Below are 26,628 nucleotides of genomic sequence, written 5' to 3'. Positions count from 1 at the left end.
TATATCAAAAGATAACTACTCAGTCTCATTTAAAGATCATGATGGCATCATAAAACCTGAGAAGTAGCTCTTGGTTTTTGACAGAAAGTTATTAGGTATCTAACAGAGAGTAATATCAGTAAGTTGACTCAAATCTTCTTTCAAGGAAAGTAGTGGAAAACCAGAGGCTGTAATATAAAGTGTCTTATCTCAAAAGTAATCAGTTTAACTTTTCTCTGTATTCCTCTACAGAAAAAGGAGTCCATTCGTTATCTGTAATTTCTATACCATATCTTAATTAAAATGCCAAGAAGTTATACCCTAAGACTGGAGAGCAGAGCATTGGGGGTAAGAACTAAATGCTATTTAGGTTAATAAATGATGAGCATTGCATCTTCCTAACATAAAAGGGAAGGCATTGGCCACATCTACAGTGAACTCCCCAAAAGAACGAAAGTTGATGAAAGTATTCTGAGTCGATAGTTAATTAGACACAAATTATGGATCCACAGACTATTTCTGGATAGTTCAATAGCATCACAGTCTACCGAGGGTTTTAACAAATACATTCAGACTGGCTATGAATCTCATAGGCAATAAGAATGTCCCTTTTCTGCTTTTGTTTGTAAACAGTTTGAAACAAGCTTATAGATCATAAATGAGGTGGTGAGGATCAGGCAATGGACCCCAAACCAGAAGGGGATGGAGACACTGGGGCTCTGTGGCCAGTGGCCATTTGATAATATTGGGCTCAAAACATGCTCCCCCCTATATTTATCTCTGAGATCATATTCCATATCAATGTTCTCCCTCTCACCTCTCCTAAACCTTAGAATGCTGTCCCGTTTTGTATTAACCACTATTATTTGTGGGGGCTTGATGCACACTTCAATATAAGCCAGCAAAACTAAAACTTGTCCTCAGAAAATTCCCAATATAACAAATCTATGATTATGTCCAGCTGGCTGGTAGCTATTTGGTCCATGGCTAGAATGCAAGGCACAACGTCTTACAACAGAGCCTCAAGTAGAGCAGGGGCAGAACACTGGTCTTTTTCTACCTCATCCCCCATCGCCATGGTATTTTACAGATGGATTGCTTTCTCCTTGTCTCTTTCTGTGCCCTGGACAACAGTCATGCCAGTGCGTGTGAAAAGGGGTAGGCCAGGGGCGCCTGGGTGGCTCAGTGGGTTAAAGCCTCTGCCTTTGGCTCAGGTCATGATCCCAGGGTCCTGGGATCAAGCCTGGCATCGGGCTCTCTGCTCAGCAGGGAACCTGCTTCCTCCTCTCTCTCTGCCTGCTTCTCTGCCTACTTGTGATCTCTGTCTGTCAAATAAATAAATAAAATCTTAAAAAAGAAAAGAAAAGAAAAGAAAAGGGGTAGTCCTGTCACTGGCCATCCACAGGCCTACCAGTAAGATCCACCACCTCAGAAAGGATGAAGGGTTTGGGATCTCCTACCAAGTTCCTCCTACTAAGCCCTGCTGAGTCCTCTGCTGAACTCAGAGTAAGTCAGTGGATTCATGGCCCAGAAAGGAGTTGATTCTGAAGACTGTGACAGTAGTGAGCAAGTCCATTTGATCCCATCCCAAATGGCCATTCCCCATGTGCCAGATCAAGGCATGCGTAACCAATAAATGCATGCTTTTGTGTTGTCTCAGTGTAAACTTCAAGGGAGAGGAGTCTTATCGCCCAATAACCACTTCATGTCTCTCTGTGACAATTAATTTTATGTGTCAACTTGCTTGGACCACAGGGTACACAGATAATTGGTCACATTATTTGGGTGTTTTTGTGAATGTCTTTATTTTATTTTATTTATTTTTATTGAAGTGCAGTTGACACACAATGCTACATTAGTCCTAAGGGTATAACATAGTGACTGGACAAGTCTAGACCTCATGCTATTCTCACTGCAAATGGAGCTACCACCTGTCACCATGCAACACTGTTATGATACCATACATGGTATTCCCTATGCTGTACCTTTTATTCCTGTGACTTATTCATCTGTAACTGGAAGCCTGTATCTCCCATTAGCTTTGCTCCATTTTGCCCATCTTCCCACCCCCTCCTGTGAAGGTGTTTTTGAGAGGAGATTAACATTTAACTCAGAGAACTTGGAGTGAGGCAGACTATCTTCTATAATGTGGATCTGCCTCATCCAATCAGGCGAAGTCCTGGCTAAAACAAAAGACTGACCTTCCCCTGCCTGCTTCAGTAGTTGCAGACACCCTTGCCACTGGTGTGTGTCCGTGGCTCTACCCCATCTGGAGAATAAGGCCCGACTCCTACTGGAGAGTCTTCCTTCTTGCTTTTTTGAACAAAGTTTAGGGCTCTGGTCCAGAGTAGAGTTACAAAAGATAGCACAGAGAATCATAGTGGGCAGAGCAAAAGGAAACTGAAGCTCAACTCTCAAGACAAGAGAGGATGAAGAATAAAGGCAAGGTCCAAAAGTACCCTTTTGGGTCAGAGGTAGAGAATGAGAACATACCTGCCATCCAGAGTTGATCTCACAGATCCAACAGTACGAAGGAAAGGGATGTCAAGGCAGAGCCTGAGTGATCCTCAGGGCCAATCGCCCTCCTTTGGGTCATGTGTCCTCCTGAACCAAACAGACAAATAGGCCTCTGCTTTTTATTTAACCAGAGCCAACTAGAAAATTAGATATTAAACATCTCTGAAGATGTCAATGAAACAAAAGCACATATTCCCCACTTAAATAAATATGGAGACCTCACCATCCATTTGTGGCTGCCCTTTCTTTATCCATCTTGGTTCTTCCCCAACATGTAGTTCTTTCATCGCTGCTTCAGAAGTAACCAGGATAAGCTGGATATGGCCATGACATTTCAGTCACCATATTGTAATCATCCAGATAGATTTTACTTGAGTATTCACGACGGCTCTCTCTTCTCACAGGCTGCGCAAATCATGAACGGAGTGATTTACTATGCTTTGGGGTATCTCTGTTATGCATTATTCCTCCAAGAAGAGAAGAGAGAAAGTACTGGTTATATTCCTGTCATTGTTACACTAGTTCACATATTTTGGTCATCGCCATTTGTGAGTAAACCATGGTGCTATGGATTTTAATTTTTTTTCTAACTTGTCCAGTAAATTACTCAAGAGATCAAGCAATGGGTAAAGACCTAGTGTCTGAGTCTATGGAGCTCATTTTGCTATGGAAACAGCCTTCACAAAATGGTGGGTGGGGGTAGAGAATATATACTTCGGAAAAGTCTTTTTATGTTCATTGCATGCTTTGATGACTTCCTTGAGAAGGTGAGGTGTGCATGCAGAAGTGATTTTGAGAGCATATGCTTGAAGAGCGGTAAAGACAGAGGCTATCTGGATAACTACAGGGCTTTCTCTTTTTCTTTCCTTCTTTCTTTTTTCTTCTTCCCTTTTTTCTTCCTTTCCTTCTTCCTTCCTTTCTTTCTTTCTTTTTCTTTTTTTCAGAGTGAAAATCAAAAGCTTGACTGAGCTTAATGTCTGGGGCTATAGTAGTATTTTTAGAGCAGTTACATAATGAAAGAGAAAAGAAAAGACATGAGAGGGCAAACAGGAATTTGGAAAAAGGAAAACAAGATTTCTGAAGTGGATATTTCAAGTAAGGATATTGTAATAATTCCATAGGCATAGTTGCAGAAGTGCCTAATAGAGACATACCCAATTATAAGACACTACACTCAGGGAAGCCCAAAGCCATGGCTTCCCACAAATTATTATTTTCTCATAGTTACATCCAATCCAGAAGCAAATAGTCCATCAAGGGTCATTATATTCATAAGCAACGTGACGTAGTAACACAATCGATATTCCAAGTGTCCAACTGAACAAAGCTAGAAAGTTAAGAAGAAAACCAAATGTCTCTTTGGGGGAGAAAGGGTTTTATTAGTTCCTTACCCACCCTTTTGCACTCCTCATCCAAAAACAGGGCTTCAGGGAAGAAAAGATTTAAATGTCATAACTTTTTGTGAAAGAGCTCTGACACATAGTAGTAAGTATTCTGGATGGAAGACATTTCCTTAGAGGCTTTCCTACAGTGTGAGTCAGGTTGAGGGCATTTACCAACACTGATAAATTTCTGGAAAGAATTGTATGTCATAAAGAGAAATGCTTTGAACTGAAAGAGTACAATGAATCACCCATTATAAGGCACTGAGAAAGGATCCAAGTCCAAGATACAGAAAAGAAGCTAACAGCAGAAATTAGCCACAAATAGTAATTATTCAGTTTCATACTAATATGTATTGGGCACCTTCCAAAAGCACTTTGGGTTTGTTGCCACAGCAACTCCATGATCGCTATTATTGATCCTCATTTTACAAATTAGGCATCCGAGACTTAGAAAATGTATGTAACTTCTACAAAGTGACCCAGACATGAAGTGTCCATGAAAGGGGCTATTTTCCTGGACTGCAAGATTCTCAGTCCCCTTCAGATGAGTTATCTTTTGTTAGTGCTATGGGCAGATGGAAGGCAGGTATAAGGTATACCATTGGGGAAAATAATTAAATTCTTGAACTATCAGAAACAATGATTCTTTCCACTGTTGCCATCTGGGGATGTTAGTGCTCAGGACAGGATGTTTGTGGAAGACAACCTTCATTCTTCAGCATTCTTCAAATGCTTTCCTACTGATGAAATTTTCTTTCTACAGCATTGGGGGGCGGGGAAGTTCCTGCAAGTAAGAGCTGCTCCACTGGCCAGTGGGGGTTACGTTCTAACAATTTACATCATGAGCATAATAAATGACAGTCCAAAGAAGTGATCTACCTACTGGTCATTCCTCATAAAGTCATTGTGAGGTGGCTAAGTCCCATCACCAGCACAAAGGCTCTTTAGTGACCAGAGAGGTTAAAAATGTCTTCTCATCTCTGTAACACCGGTTAACAGAGAAACAGTGAATCCATTTTGTAGAGCATCGGCTACTGGTCATCACAGAACTGAACTAATTAAAACCTCTTTCTTCTGAGAATTCTGTGATACCTCAGATCCCAAGAATGTCATTGGCATTGCGAAAGTGCTTGTGTAGGGGACCATCAACAGGAGTGGGTGTTTACAAATGCCTGTTTCTTTCTCTAGTTCATCGCCTCGGGATCCACCAGCATACAGGCAGAGAAGTATCCCACAAAATACATGGTACGTTGAAATGCTTTGGAGCAATGCCAAAGATAAACAACAACAAAAAAATCACCCGGCATAAACTGAAGAGAAGAAAATATTACTTCTGAGCCAGCTTTTGCAGGGGGGGAGGATAAAATTTTTCCAGATGTTTGTATAGGAAAGAAGTCATTTAATTTTTACAGGGAGGCACTCTGATGTGTATTTTAAGAATGGGTGTTGTGGAGGGTGCCGTGTGAAGAACAAGGTTTCTCAGGTGTCAGGTTGAGGATCTTCATGGAATAAATTATCTCTAGCTATCTGAAGGAGTATATATAACCAAACAAAACTGACCTGGGAGTCAGACCTGAACAGGGAGGAATGGCAGATGGGGCCAGCTCAGGATATCCATGTTTCGTTAGGGAAAAGGGCATAGGACAAAATAATGTGTGAAAAGAGAATTGTCTTCAGCAAACCCAGGGCTAGAGAATATCACCAGAACGCAGATCAGGCCTTACTAAAATAACATCCAACAGAGGAGGCACATTCCCCTTTAGAACTTCTCCCACTGTGGTTGGGATCACAGTTCTAGAGGTCCGTTGCCTGAATTCAAATTCTGATTACCCTACTACGGACCACGTGAACTGGGGCAAGTTCCTTTCTGCTCTGTGTTTCATTTTCCGCCTCTGAAAAACATGGGGCTCCTCCAACCCCCCACCCCCCAACCTCGAAGGATTGTAGGGAGAATTAAAGGAGCCAATAAGCAGCAGCCCCAGCCACACAGTGAGTTCAGTAAGTGTTAGCTCCGCTCACCAAAACCTACCAAAGAGGACAAGGTACTTCAGGGGCTGGAGACAGAAGAAACTGAAGACATATTGTTCCATAATTTAGCGAAATGTCGGCCTACCTTCCCACCACCTTCCAAAACAGCTTGGTGGCTATAACTATGGGCATCAAGTTTTTATACATTTTTTTTTGAATGTCTACCACTTTTAACATCGGTTTTTATCCTATGCTTTTTCTAAGCTTTTCAATGTATTTCCAGGGTGTACATGTGACCCAGATGTAACCTGGCATTACTTTTCCTGCAGGGATGTAAGTACAGGTTGACCTCAAAGCCCGTGAAGTGCCCTTAGTTAGGATTTTGAAAATCCCTGGAACGAACACTCTCCTGCCTCGGTTTCTGTATTTGTGCATACTGACCCAATTTTGCTCCACAATATCAAAACAAACAACAACAACAAAAAAAAAAAAAAAACAAAAAACAAAAAACAAACAAACAAACAAAAAAAAAGCATGTGTAAACAAAATTGGCCTCTTGTTTGGTTTTCACAAAAACTCACAGAAAGTTTTTTGGGTGTTTGTTCATTTGTTTCTTTTTACTTGAGGGATGGTGGGGTAAGATTATGACTCTATTTTCTAAGTTCTAGCCATGATCTGACTCCTGCTGTGACTCTTTACCCGACCTCTAGCCTTGCTCTGTTTTCTGCCCTCCCTGTCCCTTACCTCACTCCACCTCGAAAAAACAAAAATGAACTCCTCTTCCTGTCTCACATAGAGCACTTGACATCACTCCTCACAGAAACACAGACTCATCTACCTCAGGGATACTTGTCCAGGAATTTCCCAAGCTAACATGTCTCAACTTCACAAGGAGAAATCAAATCGTTATTTATCAAGTCATGAAAAAAATGCTTTGGAAAAACTGTTCTAGTGGCAACACCATATTCTGTCTACTTAGGTGACAAAATGCACCTAACACACCTGATACAGGGTGCTCAAATTCCAATAATTCAATCCAAAGTATTTTCTGAGTTTCAGGCATGTTCTGGGTGTGTAGAGTGTATCGGTGAACACACAAAGATTGATTACCCTCATGGAGCTGATATCCTAACAGGGGACTAAAGACAATAAGCATGACAAATAAGGAAATAATACAGTGTGGTTCACAAGGTGAAAGCTAGCATAGGAAAAAAAGAAAAGGTGAAAGGGGCTCCACTGGGGGCTTTATAAGCAAGATTATCCAAGTTAAGTCTTATTAAGTAGGAGGCATTGGAGCAAAGGCTGAGGAAGAAAGTTAGCCATGCAGATAGCAGCTGGAACAGCATTCCCACCAAAGAGGGATCAGCCATCAGAGAAGCCAGAGTGAAAGCATGTCTGGCATGATCTGGTGTGGAGGCCAGTGAGGCTCAGCTGCGGAGCTCAGGATATGGAGCCCTGATCCTGTAGGGCCTCTTAGACAGGCTTTCACCCTGAGGAGAACATGGAGAGACTGTGGTATCCTGAGGAGTGACGTGATGAGGGTGTGTCTTGAAAGGATCATTCACCAGGTTAGAGGTAGGGAGGAGATTTCCAGGGCTCTTTCAGTCAGCCAGGGAAAAGGGGACAGTGGTTTGGACGGAGTAGACCAAGTGGAGGGGATGGTAGGGTTTGGCTACTGGATGTGTTGGAAGGTGATGCCAACAGAAGTTCCTGATAGGTGTAGGGTGTGAGAGAAAAAGAGAGGAATCAGGAACTAAAGCAAAGCTTTCGTCTTGAGCAACTGGAAGGATGGAATTGGGAATCTTAATTATGAAATAATATTTAACATGATGAGACTTGTTAAGGTCTCCAGTGGAGAGCCTAGCAAAAAAGAAAAGAGAAACAGGACCGAGTCCTAGGGCATTCCATCCTGAAGACTAAGAAGAGGAGAAAATGATATTTTTAGTAGAAAAGTTTCTATGTTTAATGTTACTTCCTAAAGAATATCAATGTTCCTTATATTTTATTCATGTGTATCCTTTTGATTTAAAGCAAAAAAAGAATGTGGGGTATATGTGTTCTACATGAACATTTTTATGTATATAAAATATATATATATATCAGGTCCAGATATTTGAGTTCAACAATTTTTTATTTTCTAAAAACATACCTATTCATTTTCATATTAACCTGGAAAAGTCTGTAGTTGCTTGGGTAAATCATATACCACCTTCATCAATTTTGGCTTTTTTAAGTGTACAATTCAGTTTTTTTTAGTATATTCGCAGATATGTGCAACAATCACCACAGTCAACTTTAGAACATTTTCAATACCACAAAAAGTAATCATGCACCATTTAGCTACTGATTCCCATACCACAACCCCCCATTCTCCCCAGGCCAAGGAAACCACTAGTTTATGTTCTGTCCCTGTAGATTTGCCTATTTCTGGATATTTTATTTAAAAAGCAATCATTAAAAAAAAGGCAATCATAGAATATGTAATTTTTATGAATGGCTTCTTTCACTTAGCCGAATGTTTGCAAGGTTCACCCATATTGTAGTGTATGATATCAGAACTTCGTCCTTTCTATGGCTAAATAATATTGCATGGCACAGCTATGCTCTATTTTTTTATCCATTCATTGGTGATGAACATTTTGGTTGATTCCACCTTTAGCCATCATGAAGAGTGCTGTTATAAACACTTGTATGCAACATTTTATTTGATATGTTTTTAACTCTTTGTACTGTATAAGTAGGAATGAAATTACAGGGCGGTTTGGAAACTCTGCACAATGATAGAGGAAATGACAGATGATGTTTCCAAAAGGACTCCACCATTTTATATTCCCACCAACAATGTGTGAGGATTCCTGCTTGTCCATATCTTTGTCAACACTTATTATTACCTGACCTCTGACACTAGCCATCCTAGTGGGTCTGAAGGCTACACGTCATGCATCTTTTCATATACTATTGGCCATTCGTATGTCTTCTTTGGAGGAATGTCTGCTCAAATCTTCTGCCCATCTTAAAATTAGTTATTAACCTTTTATTATCATTCAGTCATAAGAGTTTTTATGTAGTCTACATACAAGCCCTTATCAGATATATGATCTGCAAATGTTTTTCCATTCTATAGATTGTATTTTCGCTTTCTGAATAGTCCTTTGAAGCGCAGAAGCTTTAATTTGTTGAAGTCTGAACTTCTCTATTTTTCTTTTGATGTTCTTGTTTTTGATGTCATGTTTAAGAATCCATTGCAGAAACCAAAGACATGAAGATTTATGCCTGTTTTCATATAGACATTTTATAGTTTTACCTCTTATATTTAGGTCTTTGATCCATTTTGAGTTAATTTTTGTTGATGATGTAATGTAAGGGCCTTCTTTCATTTTTTGCATGTGAATATCCAGTTGTCCCAAAGTCATTTTTGAAAAAACTATTTCTCCCCCATTAAATTGTCTCAGTACACTTGTGAGTTTGTTTCTGGACTTTGAATTCTATTTCATGAGTCAATATGTCTATTCCTAACACAAGTACCACAAAGTTTTGATTACTTTGTAGTACATTTTGAAATCAGAAAGTGGGACATAGGGAGATGGAGAGGAGAAGGGAGTTGAGGGAAATTGGAAGGGGAGGTGAACCATGAGAGACTATGGACTCCGAAAAACAACCTGAGGGTTTTGAAGGGGCGAGGGGTGGGAGGTTGGGAGAGCCAGGTGGTGGGTATTAAGGAGGGCACGTATTGCATGGAGCACTGGGTGTGGTGCAAAAACAATGAATTCTGTTATGCTGAAAAGAAATTAAAAAAAAAAAAGAAAGTGGGAGTCCTTCGATTTTTGCTCTTCTTTTTCAAGATTTTCGTTTGCTATTCTGTTCTCTTTCAATGGCTGTGAATTTTAGGATCAGCTTATCAGTTTCTGTAAGGAAAAACAGCAGGATTCTGATAGGGATCACACTGAATCTGCAAGTCAACTTGGGGAGTATTGATCTTAGCAGTATTAAATCTTCACATCCATATGAACATGGATATTTTTTCATTACTTTTTCACAATTTTTTTTAGTTTTCAGGGTACAAGTTTTGATCTTTATAAATTCAACTTATTCCTAAATAGTTTATTCTTTCTGATGCTATTATAGATGGAATTATTTTCTTAATTTTATTTTCAGATGGTTCATTTCCAGTGTAAGGAATACCATTAATTTTTGTACATCAATCTTGTATCCTGTCATTTTGCTGAACTCATTTAGTAGTTCTAATAGTTTTCAGTGTTTTCCTTAGGATGTTCTGTAGAAATGAACATGTAATCTGTGAATAGATCCTTGACCAATCTGGATGACTTTTGTTTCTTTTTGTTTTTTTTAATTTTTTAATTTTTAATTTCTTTTCAGCGTAGCAGTATTCATTGTTTTGTTTTGTTTTTCAGCATAACAGTATTCCTTGTTTTTGCACCACACCCAGTGCTCCATGCAATCCGTGACCTCTCCAATACCCACCACCTGGTTCCCCCAACCTCCCACCCCCCACCACTTCAAACCCCTCAGATTGTTTTTCAGAGTCCATAGTCTCTCATGATTCACCTCCCCTTCCAATTTCCCCCAACTCCCTTCTCCTCTCTAACTCTCCTTGTCCTCCATGCTATTTGTTAGGCTCCACAAATAAGTGAAACCATATGATAATTGACTCTCTCTGCTTGACTTATTTCACTCAGCATAATCTCTTCCAGTCCTGTCCATGTTGATACAAGAGTTGGGTGTTCATCCTTTCTGATGGAGGCATAATACTCCATAGTGTATATGGACCACATCTTCCTTATCCATTCGTCCGTTGAAGGGCATCTTGGTTCTTTCCACAGTTTGGCAACCGTGGCCATTGCTGCTATAAACATTGGGGTACAGATGGCCCTTCTTTTCACTACATCTGTACCTTTGGGGTAAATACCCAGTAGTGCAATTGTAGGGTCATAGGGAAACTCTATTTTTAATTTCTTGAGGAATCTCCACACTGTTTTCTAAAGTGGCTGCACCAACTTGCATTCCCACCAACAGTGTAAGAGGGTTCCCCTTTCTCCACATCCTCTCCAACACATGTTGTTTCCTGTCTTGCTAATTTTGACCATTCTAACTGGTGTAAGGTGGTATCTCAATGTGGTTTTAATTTGAATCTCCCTGATGGCTAGTGATGATGAACATTTTTTCATGTGTCTGATAGCCTTTTGTATGTCTTCATTGGAGAAGTGAGTATTCATTGTTTTTGCACCACACCCAGTGCTCCATGCAATACGTGCCCTCTCTAACACCCACCACCTGGTTCCCCCAACCTCCCACCCCACACTGCTTCAAACCCCTCAGATTGTTTTTCAGAGTCCATAGTCTCTCATGGTTCACCTCCCCTTCCAATTTCCCTCAACTCCCTTCTCCTCTCCATCTCCCTTGTCTTCCATGCTATTTGTTATGCTCCACAAATAAGTGAAACCATATGATAATTGACTCTCTCTGCTTGACTTATTTCGTTTTATTGCCTAACTGCCCTGACTAGAAGCACTAGTCCATTGTTGAGTCGAAGTTGTGAGAGCAAACGTTCTTATCTTTTTCTGATCTCAGGAGGAAAGCTTCCAGCAGTATGCAGTAAATAAGCAAACCAATAAGTATGTTCGTTATGGGTGTTTCTTAGATACCCTTCCCAGGTTGAGGAAGATGCCGCCTAGTTCAGTTTCTTGAGTGTTTTAAACATGAAAGTTTCTAGGATATTTGTCAAACGCTTTTTCTGCATCTATTGAGATGATCATGCAGTTGCTTCTTATTGTATTGTGGTGTATTACATTCATTGATTTTTGGAAATTTTTGCCTTCCATTAGAGAAATAAATCTCATTTGGCTATGATGTATGATGCTTTTTATACGTTGCTGGATTAAGTTTGTTAGCATCTTATTGAAGGTTTTTGCATCCATGTTCAAAGAGATATTAGTATACAGTTTTGTTGTTGCTGTTGTGATGTCTTGGTCTGCTTATGGTATCGGGGTAATACTGGCCTCCTACAATGAGTAAGGAAGTGTCCCCTCTTATTCTACTTTTGGAAGAGCTTGTGAAGAATTGATATTAATTCTTCTTTAGATATTTTGTAGAAGAGACCATTGAAGTCATCTGGAAGGGGCTTTTTTTTTTAATTTTATTTATTTATTTGAGAGAAAGGGGGAGGACGAGTGGAAGCAGAGGGAGAAGCAGACTCTCCACTGAGCAGGGAGCCTGATGCTGGGGCTCCATCCCAGGACACTGAGATCATGACCTGAGCTGACAGGCAGACACTTAGCTGACTGAGCTGCCCAGGTGCTGCTGGAACTGGGCTTTTTCTTCACAGAAAGTTCTTTATTATTATTCCAGATCTCTTGGTTTGTTATGGATCTATTCAGATTTTCCATTTCCTCTTGAGTCAGTTGTAGTGGCTTACCTGTTGCTTAAGAATTTGTCCATTTCATGTGGGTTATCTAACTGTTGCCATTAAATTGTCTCTAGTCAGGCAGACCTTCCTTTACTTGTTTAATCATTTACTTTAGATATATGGCGTTTTTGTAATGACTACTTTGTCTAATAAAGATTGCATCTGGCCACTCTCACAGTTTCTGTTACCTGCTTTTTTTTTTCTGGAGTATGGGTCAAAGTGCATAGTTGTATACCCACTTCTGTTTCTTTGTCTCATAAATTTTTTGTTGTTGGAAACTAGGCATTTTAGATAATATATTGTAGCAACTCTGGGCCCTCATTCTCCACCCTACAGCTTGTTTCTCAACTCTGGGCACTCATTCTCCACCCTACAGCTTGTTTTTTATTTTTTTTAAAGATTTTATTTATTTATTTGAGAAAGAGAGAGAGGGATTTGGAGCAGGGGCAGGGGTGGGGGGGCAGAGGGAGAAGCAGGTTGCTGGCTGAGCAGGGAGCCCAATGCAAGGCTTGATCCCAGGTCCTGGGATAATGACCTGAGCCGAAGGCCAACACTTAACTGCTTAACTGACTGAGCTGCTCAGGTGTCCCTAGGATTTGTTACTGTTATTAGATCTTTTTTTTTTTTTAAAGGCTAGATGAAATAATTTAGTGGAGTCTATTTTTCCCTCTCACTGTCAAATTGCTTCTCAGGGGTGGGTGCAGCTTTAGGTATACCCGCAGTCCCCTTAGGATGCCTGTTTCTCCCCCAGACAAAATCTCTGAGCCAAAGCTCTGGTGCTAGGATGGGGGTGGGCACAGGGACAATGGAGTGCTTCTTTCTGGGTGACACCCCTACTTTAATAAACGAGGGCTTAGAGCTGCCCCTGGTCTCTGTTTGCCTCTCATGCTGTGGAACTCCTACCCCTTAAACAAGGGCAAGGGTGATCATGGTCTAGTACTCTTACTGGCACTGCAACCAAGATCAGCCCTCATCCCACAAGTAGGGGTTAGGCAAAAGAAGAGAGTCCCCCTCTCTTGGCTGCACTCACTGCAACTTGGCATCAGTTGCAAGGAGCTGGAAGCAAGATTAGAAATGATCACTAGATGAGCTGCTCCTTCAAGGGCGAGAACACTAGCCAGCTCTCTGAGTGGGATCTGGTGGGAAAGGATCCTGCACTAGCCCAGAATGGTCTTGCTCACTGGGAAGGGGGCAAGTGGGCATGGCTCTTGGTTTGGATACCACAGACCCCTATGGTTTTGATGGAGCTTTAGTAGATTTTCTTGAATAGGTGTTTCTTCATTTGTCATAGGCCATTAGGACTATTTCCAGAAATTTTAAATGTCAGGGTGTTTTGTTTTTTGGTTTCTGGATTTTTTTAAGTAATTTTCACAAGTTTGGCTGAGAAGTTGATCCATGGGGTTCCTCGCACTGTCATGACAAAGGCAGAACGCATCAAAAAGAATGATGTTTTAGATTTAACTCAAATGCTTGACTCACATTTGGAATATAAGAAAGAGTGCAGAGGATCATAGGGGACGGAGGGAAAACTGAATGGGAAGTCATCAGAGAGGGAGACAAACCATGAGAGACTCTTAACTATAGGAATTAAACTGAGGGTTGCTGGAGGGGAGGTAGGTGGAGGGGTAGGGTAATTGGTGATGGGCACTAAGGAGGCCACGTGTTATGATGAGTTCTGTTATATACAACTGATGAATTATTGAGCTCTACATCTGAAACAAATGATGTAATACTATATGTTGGCTACTTGAATTTAAATTTTTTTAAAAAAAGGAAAAAAATGCTTGATCACTACTTTTTTGGAACATAAATGTCTTTCTCTAGGTGATCCTGGTTCATAAGCCTCTCTGACCTCATAAATGGTCATAGGGTAAGTGTGCAGAGACATTGTAAGTGTGTGTTTGCTTGAGTGTACCACACCTGGCTTTGTACTAAGAAGGGGTCTTTCTAGCTGAAACATTCAGCGATATTGTTCTGCACTTCAAAATGATAAAACTGGAATTCTTAGCACAGCATACTAGAGTCTTCATAATCCATCCTCTACCCACTCCTCCAGCCACACTATATCCAACTCCCCTTCATGCCCTGCATTCCAGCCACACCGAAAACTTCATTTTCCTGAAGACCTGCTTTCCCATATTTCTGAAGTTTTGCATACACTATTCTCTCTTCCATAATACAGTTTTTCAATTTTGTTCACCACTGTGAACGGAATCTGGCTATATCAAGGAAAAACAGGATCTACTAGAAAGAAGCCAGGGTCATAGCATCTAGGAGGTGAAGGACCAAGTTTAGAAAATACACAGGATCTAAGAAAGTTCCAGAGGACAGAAACAGAAAGTCCAAAGTACCACAGCTATTTCTTTCAGCAAAGAGAGTCTGGCCAGGTTGTTACCTTCACTAGACATCATATTTTCTGTCTAGCATACAAAGGTCCCACGCCCCCACTGCATGACATCCCACCTGCCAGTTCTAGGGATGAATTCCAGTCTTTTTTCTTCTTTAAGTTACTTGCTCAAGATTCACAACCCTTAGGAGTAACATTTCACTGGCAATGTCCTGGCTATGCCTCCTATGGATTGAAGAAAGGGAGGTAGGTCCTTCCTCTTCTGGCCATTGTAGTAAAGTCTGATAAACTTCTTTTATAAAGACCAAACCTTGATGTAATGAGCTCTGGGCGTCATACACAAATAATGAATCATTGAACACTACATCAAAAACTAACAATGTACTATATGTTGGTCAATTGAATTTAAATAAATAAAAACTAAACCAGTGAGGAGAGTACCTGGAATGAAAGGAGGCTGCCTGCTAGACAATCAAAAATGAATATGCCCGACAGAGAGAGTCAAGATGGCGGAGAAGTAGCAGGCTGAGACTACTTCAGGTTGCGGGAGATCAGCTAGATAGCTTATCTAAAGATTGCAAACACCTACAAATCCAATGGGAGATCAAAGAGAAGAAGAACAGCAACTCTAGAAACAGAAAATCAACCATTTTAGGAAAGGTAGGACTGGCGGAGAAGTGAATCCAAAGCGACGGGAAGATAGACCGCGGGGGGAGGGGCCGGCTCCCGGCAAGCGGCGGAGCAACGGAGCACAAAATCGGGACTTTTAAAAGTCTGTTCCGCTGAGGGACATCGCTCCAGAGGCTTAACCGGGGTGAAGCCCACGTAGGGTCAGCGTGGCCTCAGGTCCCGCAGGGTCACAGAAGGATCGGGGGTGTCTGAGTGTCGCAGAGCTTACAGGTATTAGAACGGGGAAGCCGGCTACAGAGACAGAGCCGAGGAGTAAGCTCTAAGCCCGGGGTTACCTTGAACCGGTCGCAGGCTCGGTCAGCTCGGAGCGCGGCCGGAGGCAGGGTGACGGGAGTAAATCGGCGCTGTTCTCTGAGGGCGCACTGAGGAGTGGGGCCCCAGGCTCTTGGCTCCCCCGGGCCGGAGACCGGGAGGCCGCCATCTTCATTCCCGCCCTCCGGAACTCTACGGAAAGCGCTCAGGGAACAAAAGCTCCCGAAAGCAAACCCGAACGGATTACTCAGCCCGGCCCCTGGTAAGGGCGGTCCAACTCCGCCCGGGGCAAAGACACTTGAGAATCACTACAACAGGCCCCTCCCCCAGAAGATCAACAAGAAACCCAGCCAGGACCAAGTTCAACTACCAAGGAGTACAGTTTCAATACCAAGGAGAGCAGCGGAATTCCAAAGGAGGAGAAAGCAAAGCACGGAACTCATGGCTTTCTCCCCATGATTCTTTAGCCTTGCAGTTAATTTAATTTTTTTTCTTTTTCAATTTATTTTTCTCTTCTGCTAAATTTTTTTAACTTTTACCCTTTCCTTTTTTAACGTTTTTTAACTAGTTTATCTAATATATATATTCTTTTTTTCCTTTTTATATTTTTTCTTTATTGGTTTTCTTTTTTTTAATTTTTTCTTTTTTTTTTTTTTTTTCTTCTTCTTTCTGAACCTCTTTTGATCCCCTTTCTCCCCCCTCACGATTTGGAATCTCTTCTGATTTGGCTAAAACATATTTTCCTGGGGTTGTTGCCACCCTTTTAGTATTTCACTTGCTCCTTCATATACTCTTATCTGGACAAAATGACAAGGCGGAAAAATTCACAAAAAAAAGAACAAGAGGCAATACCAAAGGCTAGGGACCTAATCAATACAGACATTGGTAATATGTCAGATCTAGAGTTCAGAATGACGATTCTCAAGGTTCTAGCCGGGCTCTAAAAAGGCATGGAAGATATTAGAGAAACCCTCTCCGGAGAGATAAAAGCCCTTTCTGGAGAAATAAAAGAACTAAAATCTAACCAAGTTGAAATCAAAAAAGCTATTAATGAGGTGCAATCAAAAATGGAGGCTCTCACTGCTAGGATAAATGAGGCAGAAGAAAGAATTAGTGATATAGAAGACCAAATGACAGAGAATAAAGAAGCTGAGCAAAAGAGGGACAAACAGCTACTGGACCACGAGGGGAGAATTCGAGAGATAAGTGACACCATAAGACGAAACAACATTAGAATAATTGGGATTCCAGAAGAAGAGGAAACAGAGAGGGGAGCAGAAGGTATATTGGAGAGAATTATTGGAGAGAATTTCCCCAATATGGCAAAGGGAACAAGCATCAAAATCCAGGAGGTTCAGAGAACCCCCCTCAAGATCAATAAGAATAGGTCCTCACCCCGTCACCTAATAGTAAAATTTACAAGTCTTAGTGACAAAGAGAAGATCCTGAAAGCAGCCCGGGAAAAGAAGTCTGTAACATACAATGGTAAAAATATTAGATTGGCAGCAGACTTATCCACAGAGACCTGGCAGGCCAGAAAGAGCTGGCATGATATATTCAGAGTACTAAACGAGAAAAACATGCAGCCAAGAATACTATATCCAGCTAGGCTATCACTGAAAATAGAAGGAGAGATTAAAAGCTTCCAGGACAAACAAAAACTGAAAGAATTTGCAAATACCAAACCAGCTCTACAGGAAATATTGAAAGGGGTCCTCTAAGCAAAGAGAGACCCTAAAAGTAGTAGATCAGAAAGAAACAGAGACAATATACAATAACAGTCACCTTACAGGCAATACAATGGCACTAAATTCATATCTCTCAATACTTACCCTGAATGTTAATGGGCTAAATGCCCCAATCAAAAGACACAGGGTATCAGAATGGATAAAAAAACAAAACCCATCTATATGTTGCCTACAAGAAACTCATCTTAAACCTGAAGACACCTCCAGATTTAAAGTGAGGGGGTGGAAAAGAATTTACCATGCTAATGGACATCAGAAAAAAGCAGGAGTGGCAATCCTTATATCAGATCAATTAGATTTTAAGCCAAAGACTATAATAAGAGATGAGGAAGGACACTATATCATACTCAAAGGAACTGTCCAACAAGAAGATCTAACAATTTTAAATATCTATGCCCCTAACATGGGAGCAGCCAACTATATAAACCAATTAATAACAAAATCAAAGAAACACATCGACAATAATACAATAATCGTAGGGGACTTTAACACTCCCCTCACTGAAATGGACAGATCATCCAAGCAAAAGATCAACAAGGAAATCAAGGCCTTAAATGACACACTGGACCAGATGGACATCACAGATATATTCAGAACATTTCATCCCAAAGCAACAGAATACACATTCTTCTCTAGTGCACATGGAACATTCTCCAGAATAGATCATATTCTTGGTCCTAAATCAGGTCTCAACCGTTATCAAAAGATTGGAATCATTCCCTGCATATTTTCAGACCACAATGCTCTGAAGCTAGAACTCAATCACAAGAGGAAAGTTGGAAAGAACCCAAATACATGGAGACTAAACAGCATCCTTCTAAAGAATGAATGGGTCAACCAGGAAATTAAAGAAGAGTTGAAAAAATTCATGGAAACAAATGATAATGAAAACACAACGGTTCAAAATCTGTGGGACACGACAAAGGCAGTCCTGAGAGGAAAATATATAGCGGTACAAGCCTTTCTCAAGAAACAAGAAAGGTCTCAGGTACACAACCTAACCCTACACCTAAAAGAGCTAGAGAAAGAACAAGAAAGAAAGCCTAAACCCAGCAGGAGAAGAGAAATCATAAAGATCAGAGTAGAAATCAATGAAATAGAAACCAAAAAAACAATAGAACAAATCAACGAAACTAGGAGCTGGTTCTTTGAAAGAATTAATAAGATCGATAAACCCCTGGCCAGACTTATCAAAAAGAAAAGAGAAAGGACCCAAATAAATAAAATCATGAATGAAAGAGGAGAGATCCCAACGAACACCAAAGAAATACAGGCAATTATAAGAACATACTATGAGCAACTCTACGCCAACAAATTTGACAATCTGGAAGAAATGGATGCATTCCTAGAGACATATAAACTACCACAACTGAACCAGGAAGAAATAGCCTGAACAGACCCATAACCAGTAAGGAGATTGAAACAGTCATCAAAAATCTCCAAACAAACAAAAGCCCAGGGCCAGATGGCTTCCCGGGGGAATTCTACCAAACATTTAAAGAAGAACTAATTCCTATTCTCCTGAAACTGTTCCAAAAAATAGAAATGGAAGGAAAACTTCCAAACTCATTTTATGAGGCCAGCATCACCTTGATCCCAAAACCAGACAAGGATCCCATCAAAAAAGAGAACTACAGACCAATATCCTTGATGAACACAGATGCAAAAATTCTCGCCAAAATACTAGCCAATAGGATCCAACAGTACATTAAAAGGATTATTCACCACGACCAAGTGGGATTTATTCCAGGGCTGCAAGGTTGGTTCAACATCCGCAAATCAATCAATGTGATACAACACATTAATAAAAGAAGGAACAAGAACCATATGATACTCTCCATAGATGCTGAAAAAGCATTTGACAAAGTACAGCATCCCTTCCTGATCAAAACTCTTCAAAGTGTAGGGATAGAGGGCACATACCTCAATATTATCAAAGCCATCTATGAAAAACCCACCGCAAATATCATTCTCAATGGAGAAAAACTGAGAGCTTTTCCGCTAAGGTCGGGAACACGGCAGGGATGCCCGTTATCACCACTGCTATTCAACATAGTACTAGAAGTCCTAGCCTCAGCAATCAGACAACAAAAGGAAATTAAAGGCATCCAAATTGGCAAAGAAGAAGTCAAACTATCACTCTTCGCAGATGATATGATACTATATGTGGAAAACCCAAAAGACTCCACTCCAAAACTGCTAGAACTTGTACAGGAATTCAGTAAAGTGTCAGGATATAAAATCAATGCACAGAAATCAGTTGCATTTCTCTACACCAACAACAAGACAGAAGAAAGAGAAATTAAGGAGTCCATCCCATTTACAATTGCACCCAAAACTATAAGATACCTAGGAATAAATCTAACCAAAGAGACTAAGAATCTATACACAGAAAACTATAAAGTACTCATGAAAGAAATTGAGGAAGACACAAAGAAATGGAAAAATGTTCCATGCTCCTGGATTGGAAGAATAAATATTGTGAAAATGTCTATGCTACCTAAAGCAATCTACACATTTAATGCAATTCCTATCAAAGTACCATCCATTTTTTTCAAAGAAATGGAACAAATAATCCTAAAATGTATATGGAACCAGAAAAGACCTCGAATAGCCAAAGCAATATTGAAAAAGAAAGCCAAAGTTGGTGGCATCACAATTCCGGACTTCAAGCTCTATTACAAAGCTGTCATCATCAAGACAGCATGGTACTGGCACAAAAACAGACACATAGATCAATGGAACAGAATAGAGAGCCCAGAAATAGACCCTCAACTCTATGGTCAACTCATCTTCGACAAAGCAGGAAAGAATATCCAATGGAAAAAAGACAGCCTCTTCAACAAATGGAGTTGGGAAAATTGGACAGCCACATGCAGAAAAATGAAATTGGATCATTTCCTTACCCCACACACGAAAATAGACTCAAAATGGATGAAGGATCTCAATGTGAGAAAGGAATCCATCAAAATCCTTGAGGAGAACACAGGCAGCAACCTCTTCGACCTCAACCGCAGCAACATCTTCCTAGGAACATCGCCAAAGGCAAGGGAAGCAAGGGCAAAAATGAACTATTGGGATTTTATCAAGATCAAAAGCTTTTGCACAGCAAAGGAAACAGTTAACAAAACCAAAAGACAACTGACAGAATGGGAGAAGATATTTGCAAATGACATATCAGATAAAGGGCTAGTGTCCAAAATCTATAAAGAACTTAGCAAACTCAACACGCAAAGAACAAATAATCCAATCAAGAAATGGGCAGAGGACATGAACAGACATTTCTGCAAAGAAGACATCCAGATGGCCAACAGACACATGAAAAAGTGCTCCACATCACTCGGCATCAGGGAAATACAAATCAAAACCACAATGAGATACCACCTCACACCAGTCAGAATGGCTAAAATTAACAAGTCAGGAAATGACAGATGCTGGCGAGGATGTGGAGAAAGGGGAACCCTCCTACACTGTTGGTGGGAATGCAAGCTGGTGCAACCACTCTGGAAAACAGCATGGAGGTTCCTCAAAATGTTGAAAATAGAACTACCCTATGACCCAGCAATTGCACTGCTGGGTATTTACCCTAAAGATACAAACGTAGTGATCCGAAGGGGCACGTGCACCCGAATGTTTATAGCAGCAATGTCTACAATAGCCAAAGTATGGAAAGAACCTAGATGTCCATCAACAGACGAATGGATAAAGAGGATGTGGTATATATACACAATGGAATACTATGCAGCCATCAAAAGAAATGAAGTCTTGCCATTTGCGACGACGTGGATGGAACTAGAGGGTATCATGCTTAGCGAAGTGAGTCAATCGGAGAAAGACAACTATCATATGATCTCCCTGATATGAGGGAGAGGAGATGCAACATGGGGGCTTAAGGGGGTAGGAGAAGAGTAAATGAAACAAGATGGGATTGGGAGGGAGACAAACCATAAGTGACTCTTAATCTCACAAAACAAACTGAGGGTTAATGGGGGGAGGGGGGTTGGGGGGGTGGGATTATGGACATTGGGGAGGGTATGTGCTATGATGAGTGCTGTGAAGTGTGTAAACCTGGCGATTCACAGACCTGTACCCCTGGGGATAAAAATATATGTTTATAAAAAATAAAATTTAAAAAAAAAAAAAAATGAATATGCCCACTTAAGTTCTTTCTTTGGTTGACCGGCATCAAATCACCTCCTTCCTCCCATTATTTAAAACAAACAAAAAAAAATCCTCTTTCAAACATAACTATCCTCTGACACATGCATACAAAACCCATGGAGCCCCTTTCAAAAGAGCAGAATTTCTCTTCACAGGTCATGCAAGTTCCACAGTGCCGTTCTGAAGAGAGTGGATGCTATTTTGAAGGGAGTTGGGAACTATGGAAAGGTATTTGGTAGTAAGGTGACCTTACTGGGGTAGGAATGACACTGGCAAATCCTGGACCTGAAGCTAATTCATAACATGACATTTATGAAATTTTATTGAATGAAACTGTCATCTTGTCTCCTCCATTTGATTGTGAGATGCTTGAGTAGAAGCCTGGGTTTACCCCTAGCACAACATTTAGCATGTTGCAGGCACTGTTTAATTATTTGTTGAATAAACCAAAAAAAGGGTTTTTTCCTGTTGGGTTCCAGAAAAATTTGAGACGGAGTCCCAATATCAACCACAGTAAGATTCCAGAGAATCAGATAAAAAATTTCCAACTTGATTGCTCTAGAGCAGACAACAGACTAATTGCTTCATCAAAACCTGTTCATACTGCCCATGACCAGTATTCTTTCTTTTACAGCTTATTTACAGCCTTGTTATGAACATCTTAAGTGTCTGCTTTTCTATACTTGGTATAATAATACTAAGTATTGCCTGTTTCACATATCATGCAGACACCAACGAATATGTTTGGACACATGTAAGTACCAAGTTTAGTAACAACAGGATCCAAATTTTAGATATAAATGAAAAAACTATGGTAAGTGATGTATGTTGCAGTGGGCAAGGTATGGAAAAGGCAGCCAAATTTGACAATTAACTTTGGTATGGAAATATAAAGACAAACTTTGTCTCCTCCAAATTTTTACCATGGGAATATTTTAAATCACTTTTAGTCCAGCTAAAGAAACACCAGAAGCCAGAGAGAGAGAGATCAGAACTATCATTATGTGAAGATAAAGTGATAGGATACCTAGAAAACTCCAAAGACTCAGCTAAAAAACCACTGCAACAAAACAGTTTAGGAAAGTAACTGGGTAAAGAAAAATGTAGACAATTAATACATTTTTTTTTTAGAGAGAGGGGGTTAGAGAGAGAATCTTAAGCAGACTCCATGCCCAGTGCAGGGCCCAAAGTGGGGCTTGATCTCACTTCTCTGAGATCATGACCTGAGCTGAAATCAAGAATTAGATGCTTAACAAACTGAGCCATCCAGGCTTCTAATACATTTTCTTTGTACTAGAAATCACCACTTTAGATGCTAAAGTAGGAAAAACAATAAATGCCTAATCAAAATAATAGCAAAGCTATAAAAACATAATGAGGACTGTAAAAAGAACTGAATACTGTTGAGAAACTACATTCTTGAATGCAAATTCATATCATAAAATTGCAAGATTCTGTAAATTAATACATAAATGTGATGCAATTCCACTTAGAATCCCAACACAGGGATTCTGGGTGGCTCAGTTGTTAAGCATCTGCCTTTGGCTCAGGTCATGATCCCAGGGTCCTGGGTTCGAGCCCCACATCAGGCTCTCTGCTCAGCGGCAGCCTGTTTGTCCCTCTCTCACTCCCCCTGCTTGTGTTCCCTCTCTCACTGTGTCTCTCCCTGTCAAATACATAAATAAAATCTTAAAAAATAATAGAATCCCAACAAAGGTTTGGGAGGGAATGCAATAAAACTACTGTAAAATGTGTATGGATGGGGAAAAGATTGTGGGAAAGGTGCCAAGAAAGTCTGGAAGCCACACAATGGTTGGGGAGGGACAAACAACTTGCTGAACCAGATATGAAAATATGTGATTAAGCCATTATAAGAAAAATGGTATAGGATGTGAGGGCAATCTGGCTGTGACATCTACCACCCCATTGATCGCCAGGGTTGATTCGGCTGATCTGGCTGGCTAGGCGGGTGTCCCCTTCCTCCCTCACCGCTCCATGTGCTTCCCTCCCGAAGCTGCGCGCTTGGTCGAAGAGGACGACCTTCCCCGATAGAGGAGAGGACCGTTCTTTGGTCAAGGGTATACGAGTAGCTGCGCTCCCCTGCTAGAACCTCCAAACAAGCTCTCAAGAAAAATGATATAATATTTATACATGAAAAGAAAAATTGGTCAAAGTACAGAGAGCTGAGAAGTAAATCCTAGTATAGGCAAAAAATATTTTTGGGAGATCATTTTACCAGGCAATATGGAAAAGGTGAAACTTGATAAAGTAACATTAAATCAATGAGCTCTCTATTTCAAGTAAAATAGTAATGGGCTCCACTTTCCCAATGTGTAAAAAGAAATCACAGACTAAATGAATGAGCATAAATAAATAAATAAGCATTAAAAACCACTGGAAAATGGTATAAAGTATAGAATTAGTACCTCAGTTACAAAAGCAAAAAAAAAAGAAAACCAGGGAGTGTTCCTGGGTGGCTCAGTCTGCTAAGTGTCTGCCTTTGCTTGGCCCTGCTCAGTGGGGAGTCTGCTTCTCCTTCTCCCTCTACCCTTCCCCTCCATTTATGTTCTCTCACTTGCTCTCTCTTTCAAGTAAATAAATAAATCTTTTTTAAAAATTAAATAAGATAATAAATAAAAAAGAAAACCAAAAATTAAAAAGGAAAAAGAAACGCCTTTCATGTCGCAAATATTTACATCTTTCATATGCTACAGGCTGAGATAAGAATAGCCTAAAGAGAGGGAACTCAGCAGGCCCTGAGGACAGAAATCTAAACTGTTGCCCTGTTGGGTTTTGAGCTTGCTTGGGGCCTATGACCCTTTTTTCCTCCTTATATCTCCCTTTTGAAATGGAAATATCTATCCTGTGTCTGTCCCATCAGTTAACGTCTTAGAAGTAGATAGCTCGTTTCCTGGTTTCACAGGTCCACAGATGGAGAAACATTTTGCCCTGAAATGAACAATTCTATGAGTCTCATCCATAGCTAATTAAGATAATTTAGATGATGAGATTTGGGGCTTTTTGACCTGATGACATTTAGGTCATTGGAGTTGATGTCAAAATGGGTCAAAACTCTTGTAGATATTAGGATCAGGTGAATATATTTTGTACATGGGAGGGACATGAATGTAGAGGCAGGGCAGAGACAGACTGTTATGGGTTGAATTGTGTCCCCAAAAAAGAGATGTCTTAACCCACAGTACCTCAGAAAGTGACATTATCTGAGAACAGGGTCTCTGCAGGTGGAATTAGTTCAGATGAGGTCATGCAAGAGTAGGGTAGGCCATTGATCCAATATAACAAGTGTCCTTATAAGAAGAAAGAAATCTGGACATAGACATGGAAGGAAGATGGCCATATATTTTTATTTTTTTTTTTAAAGATTTTTAGTTATTTATTTGACAGAGATCACAAGTAGGCAGAGAGGCAGGCAGAGAGAGAGAGAGGAGGAAGCAGGCTCCCCATCAAGCAGAGAGCCCAATGCAGGACTCGATCCCAGGACCCTGAGATCATGACCTGAGCCAAAGGCAGAGGCTTAAACCCACTGAGCCACCCAGGCGCCCGAAGATGGCCATATAAACATAGCAGCAGAGGTTATAGTAATGCTACTACAAGCCAAGAACACTTGAGGCTACCAGAAGCTGAAAGAGGCAAGGAAGATTCCTCCCCTAAAGGCTTTGGAAAGAGAATTCTCTTGCTAAGGCCAATGCACTCTTTTTGGACTTCTACCCTCCAAAACTGTGAGACAATAAATTTCAGTTGTGTTAAGCCACACAGATGTGATGCTTTATTACAGCAGCCCTGGGAAACTAATATGGCAGACCAGTGAATGGCCACCCACTTTTCTCCTTCCATGTTCCAAACCAACTGAGATAAGATACAAGAAATCAAGCAGATGTAGATGAAATTATAAGCTTTATTGTGATTATTATAGTTGGAGAGTAAGTCTTAAATCTTTGACCAAAATGAGCCTGCTGATACCTCCTTCCATGAATTAAACTTATCTACCTAGTTGCAAATAAATGATAGGTCTCCAGGTGCTAGAACCAGACAATTCTCAGAATCTGGGGTCATAAAGACAAACAGTTCTGAAAAAAGAACCCAGAAAGGATAAAATCACCAAGTAGATAAATCTCTGCTTCTCAAATGGGGAATTTTAAGTAAGGAGCACTAAGACACACTAGAAGCCACTCTTAAAGCTGAAACTCCTACTTCAGACCATGGTAGAAACGTGGGACAGGAGGGAGATTGGCTCCACCTAATACGTGTAATAATGCCTACAACACGGGGGTCAAAAGAAAATAGAACATGAAAATTATATGTGCACTAAATGGAAAAGCATAAAACACAAGTCATGCCATCAGTCTTATCAAAAGAGAGAGTATAAAGAGAGAAAAGATGGGCATTCAGTACCAAATCCTGAAGAATTCCACCCACCCCACAGTACTAAGGTAAGCTCTCTGCTTTTCAGTCTTGTAACATGTAGAAGAGAAATAAAAGTATCCAACTTGTAGGGTTGTTGCTAGAAGAAGTACTTAACAGAATGCAAGGTACATGTGTCAGTACTTCATAAATTCTGTTCTTATGAAAAATACACAAAAGTAATCATGGTTATGTGAGACTGATATGAATGGTATTTATTCCCTCTTACTAAGTATTGTTCTTGTGTAATTTTTAAATGGCTAATTAATATGAGAAATTTTTCTTTTCTTTTTAATTCAGATGGCTGGTAGTATGCTTTTACAATATTTACTCTTCAGCACTATCTCGGAAGTGATCTGTGCATGCGTAACTATCAGATGGATTTCAGTAGCATTAAATCATCCAAAATACAATGAAAAGAGTGAGTAATTTTGCTTCTGGAGGGCTGATCAGGATAGAACAGCTTCTGTTAAGAACCCGCTCTTCCAGGAAACATCAAAATCCTAGAGGAGAACACAGGCAGTAACCTCTTTGCCATCACTGTAGCAATTTCTTACTAGATATGTCTCCTGAGGAAAGAGAAACAAAAGCAAAAAATAAACTATTGGGACTTCATCAAGATAAAAAACTTCTGCACAGAGAAGAAACAATCAATACAACTAAAAGGTAACCTATGGAATGGGAGATGTTTGCAAGTGACATACCTGATAAAGGGTTTGTATCTAAAACATATAA

At 40.3% G+C, this 26,628-nt stretch overlaps 1 protein-coding gene across 1 annotated transcript; it reads left to right on the top strand.

The window, feature by feature from the left end:
- The first annotated feature begins 282 nt into the window (after positions 1-282).
- LOC111149510 (B-lymphocyte antigen CD20-like) lies at positions 283-26,322 on the top strand. Its single transcript, XM_022506607.1, has 5 exons — positions 283-327; positions 2,901-3,044; positions 5,070-5,126; positions 22,106-22,225; positions 26,194-26,322. The coding sequence occupies exons 1-5, from the start codon at positions 283-285 to the stop codon at positions 26,320-26,322; spliced, it is 495 nt and encodes a 164-aa protein (XP_022362315.1).
- Positions 26,323-26,628: the final 306 nt, after the last annotated feature.

The sequence above is a fragment of the Enhydra lutris genome, unplaced genomic scaffold (assembly GCF_002288905.1).
Source record: "Enhydra lutris kenyoni isolate GAN:26980312 unplaced genomic scaffold, ASM228890v2 scaffoldscaffold22, whole genome shotgun sequence".
Classification (NCBI taxonomy): Eukaryota; Metazoa; Chordata; class Mammalia; order Carnivora; family Mustelidae; genus Enhydra; species Enhydra lutris.
The sequence above is the reverse complement of the archived record's forward strand: the minus strand, read 5'-3'. Positions and strand labels throughout refer to the sequence as shown.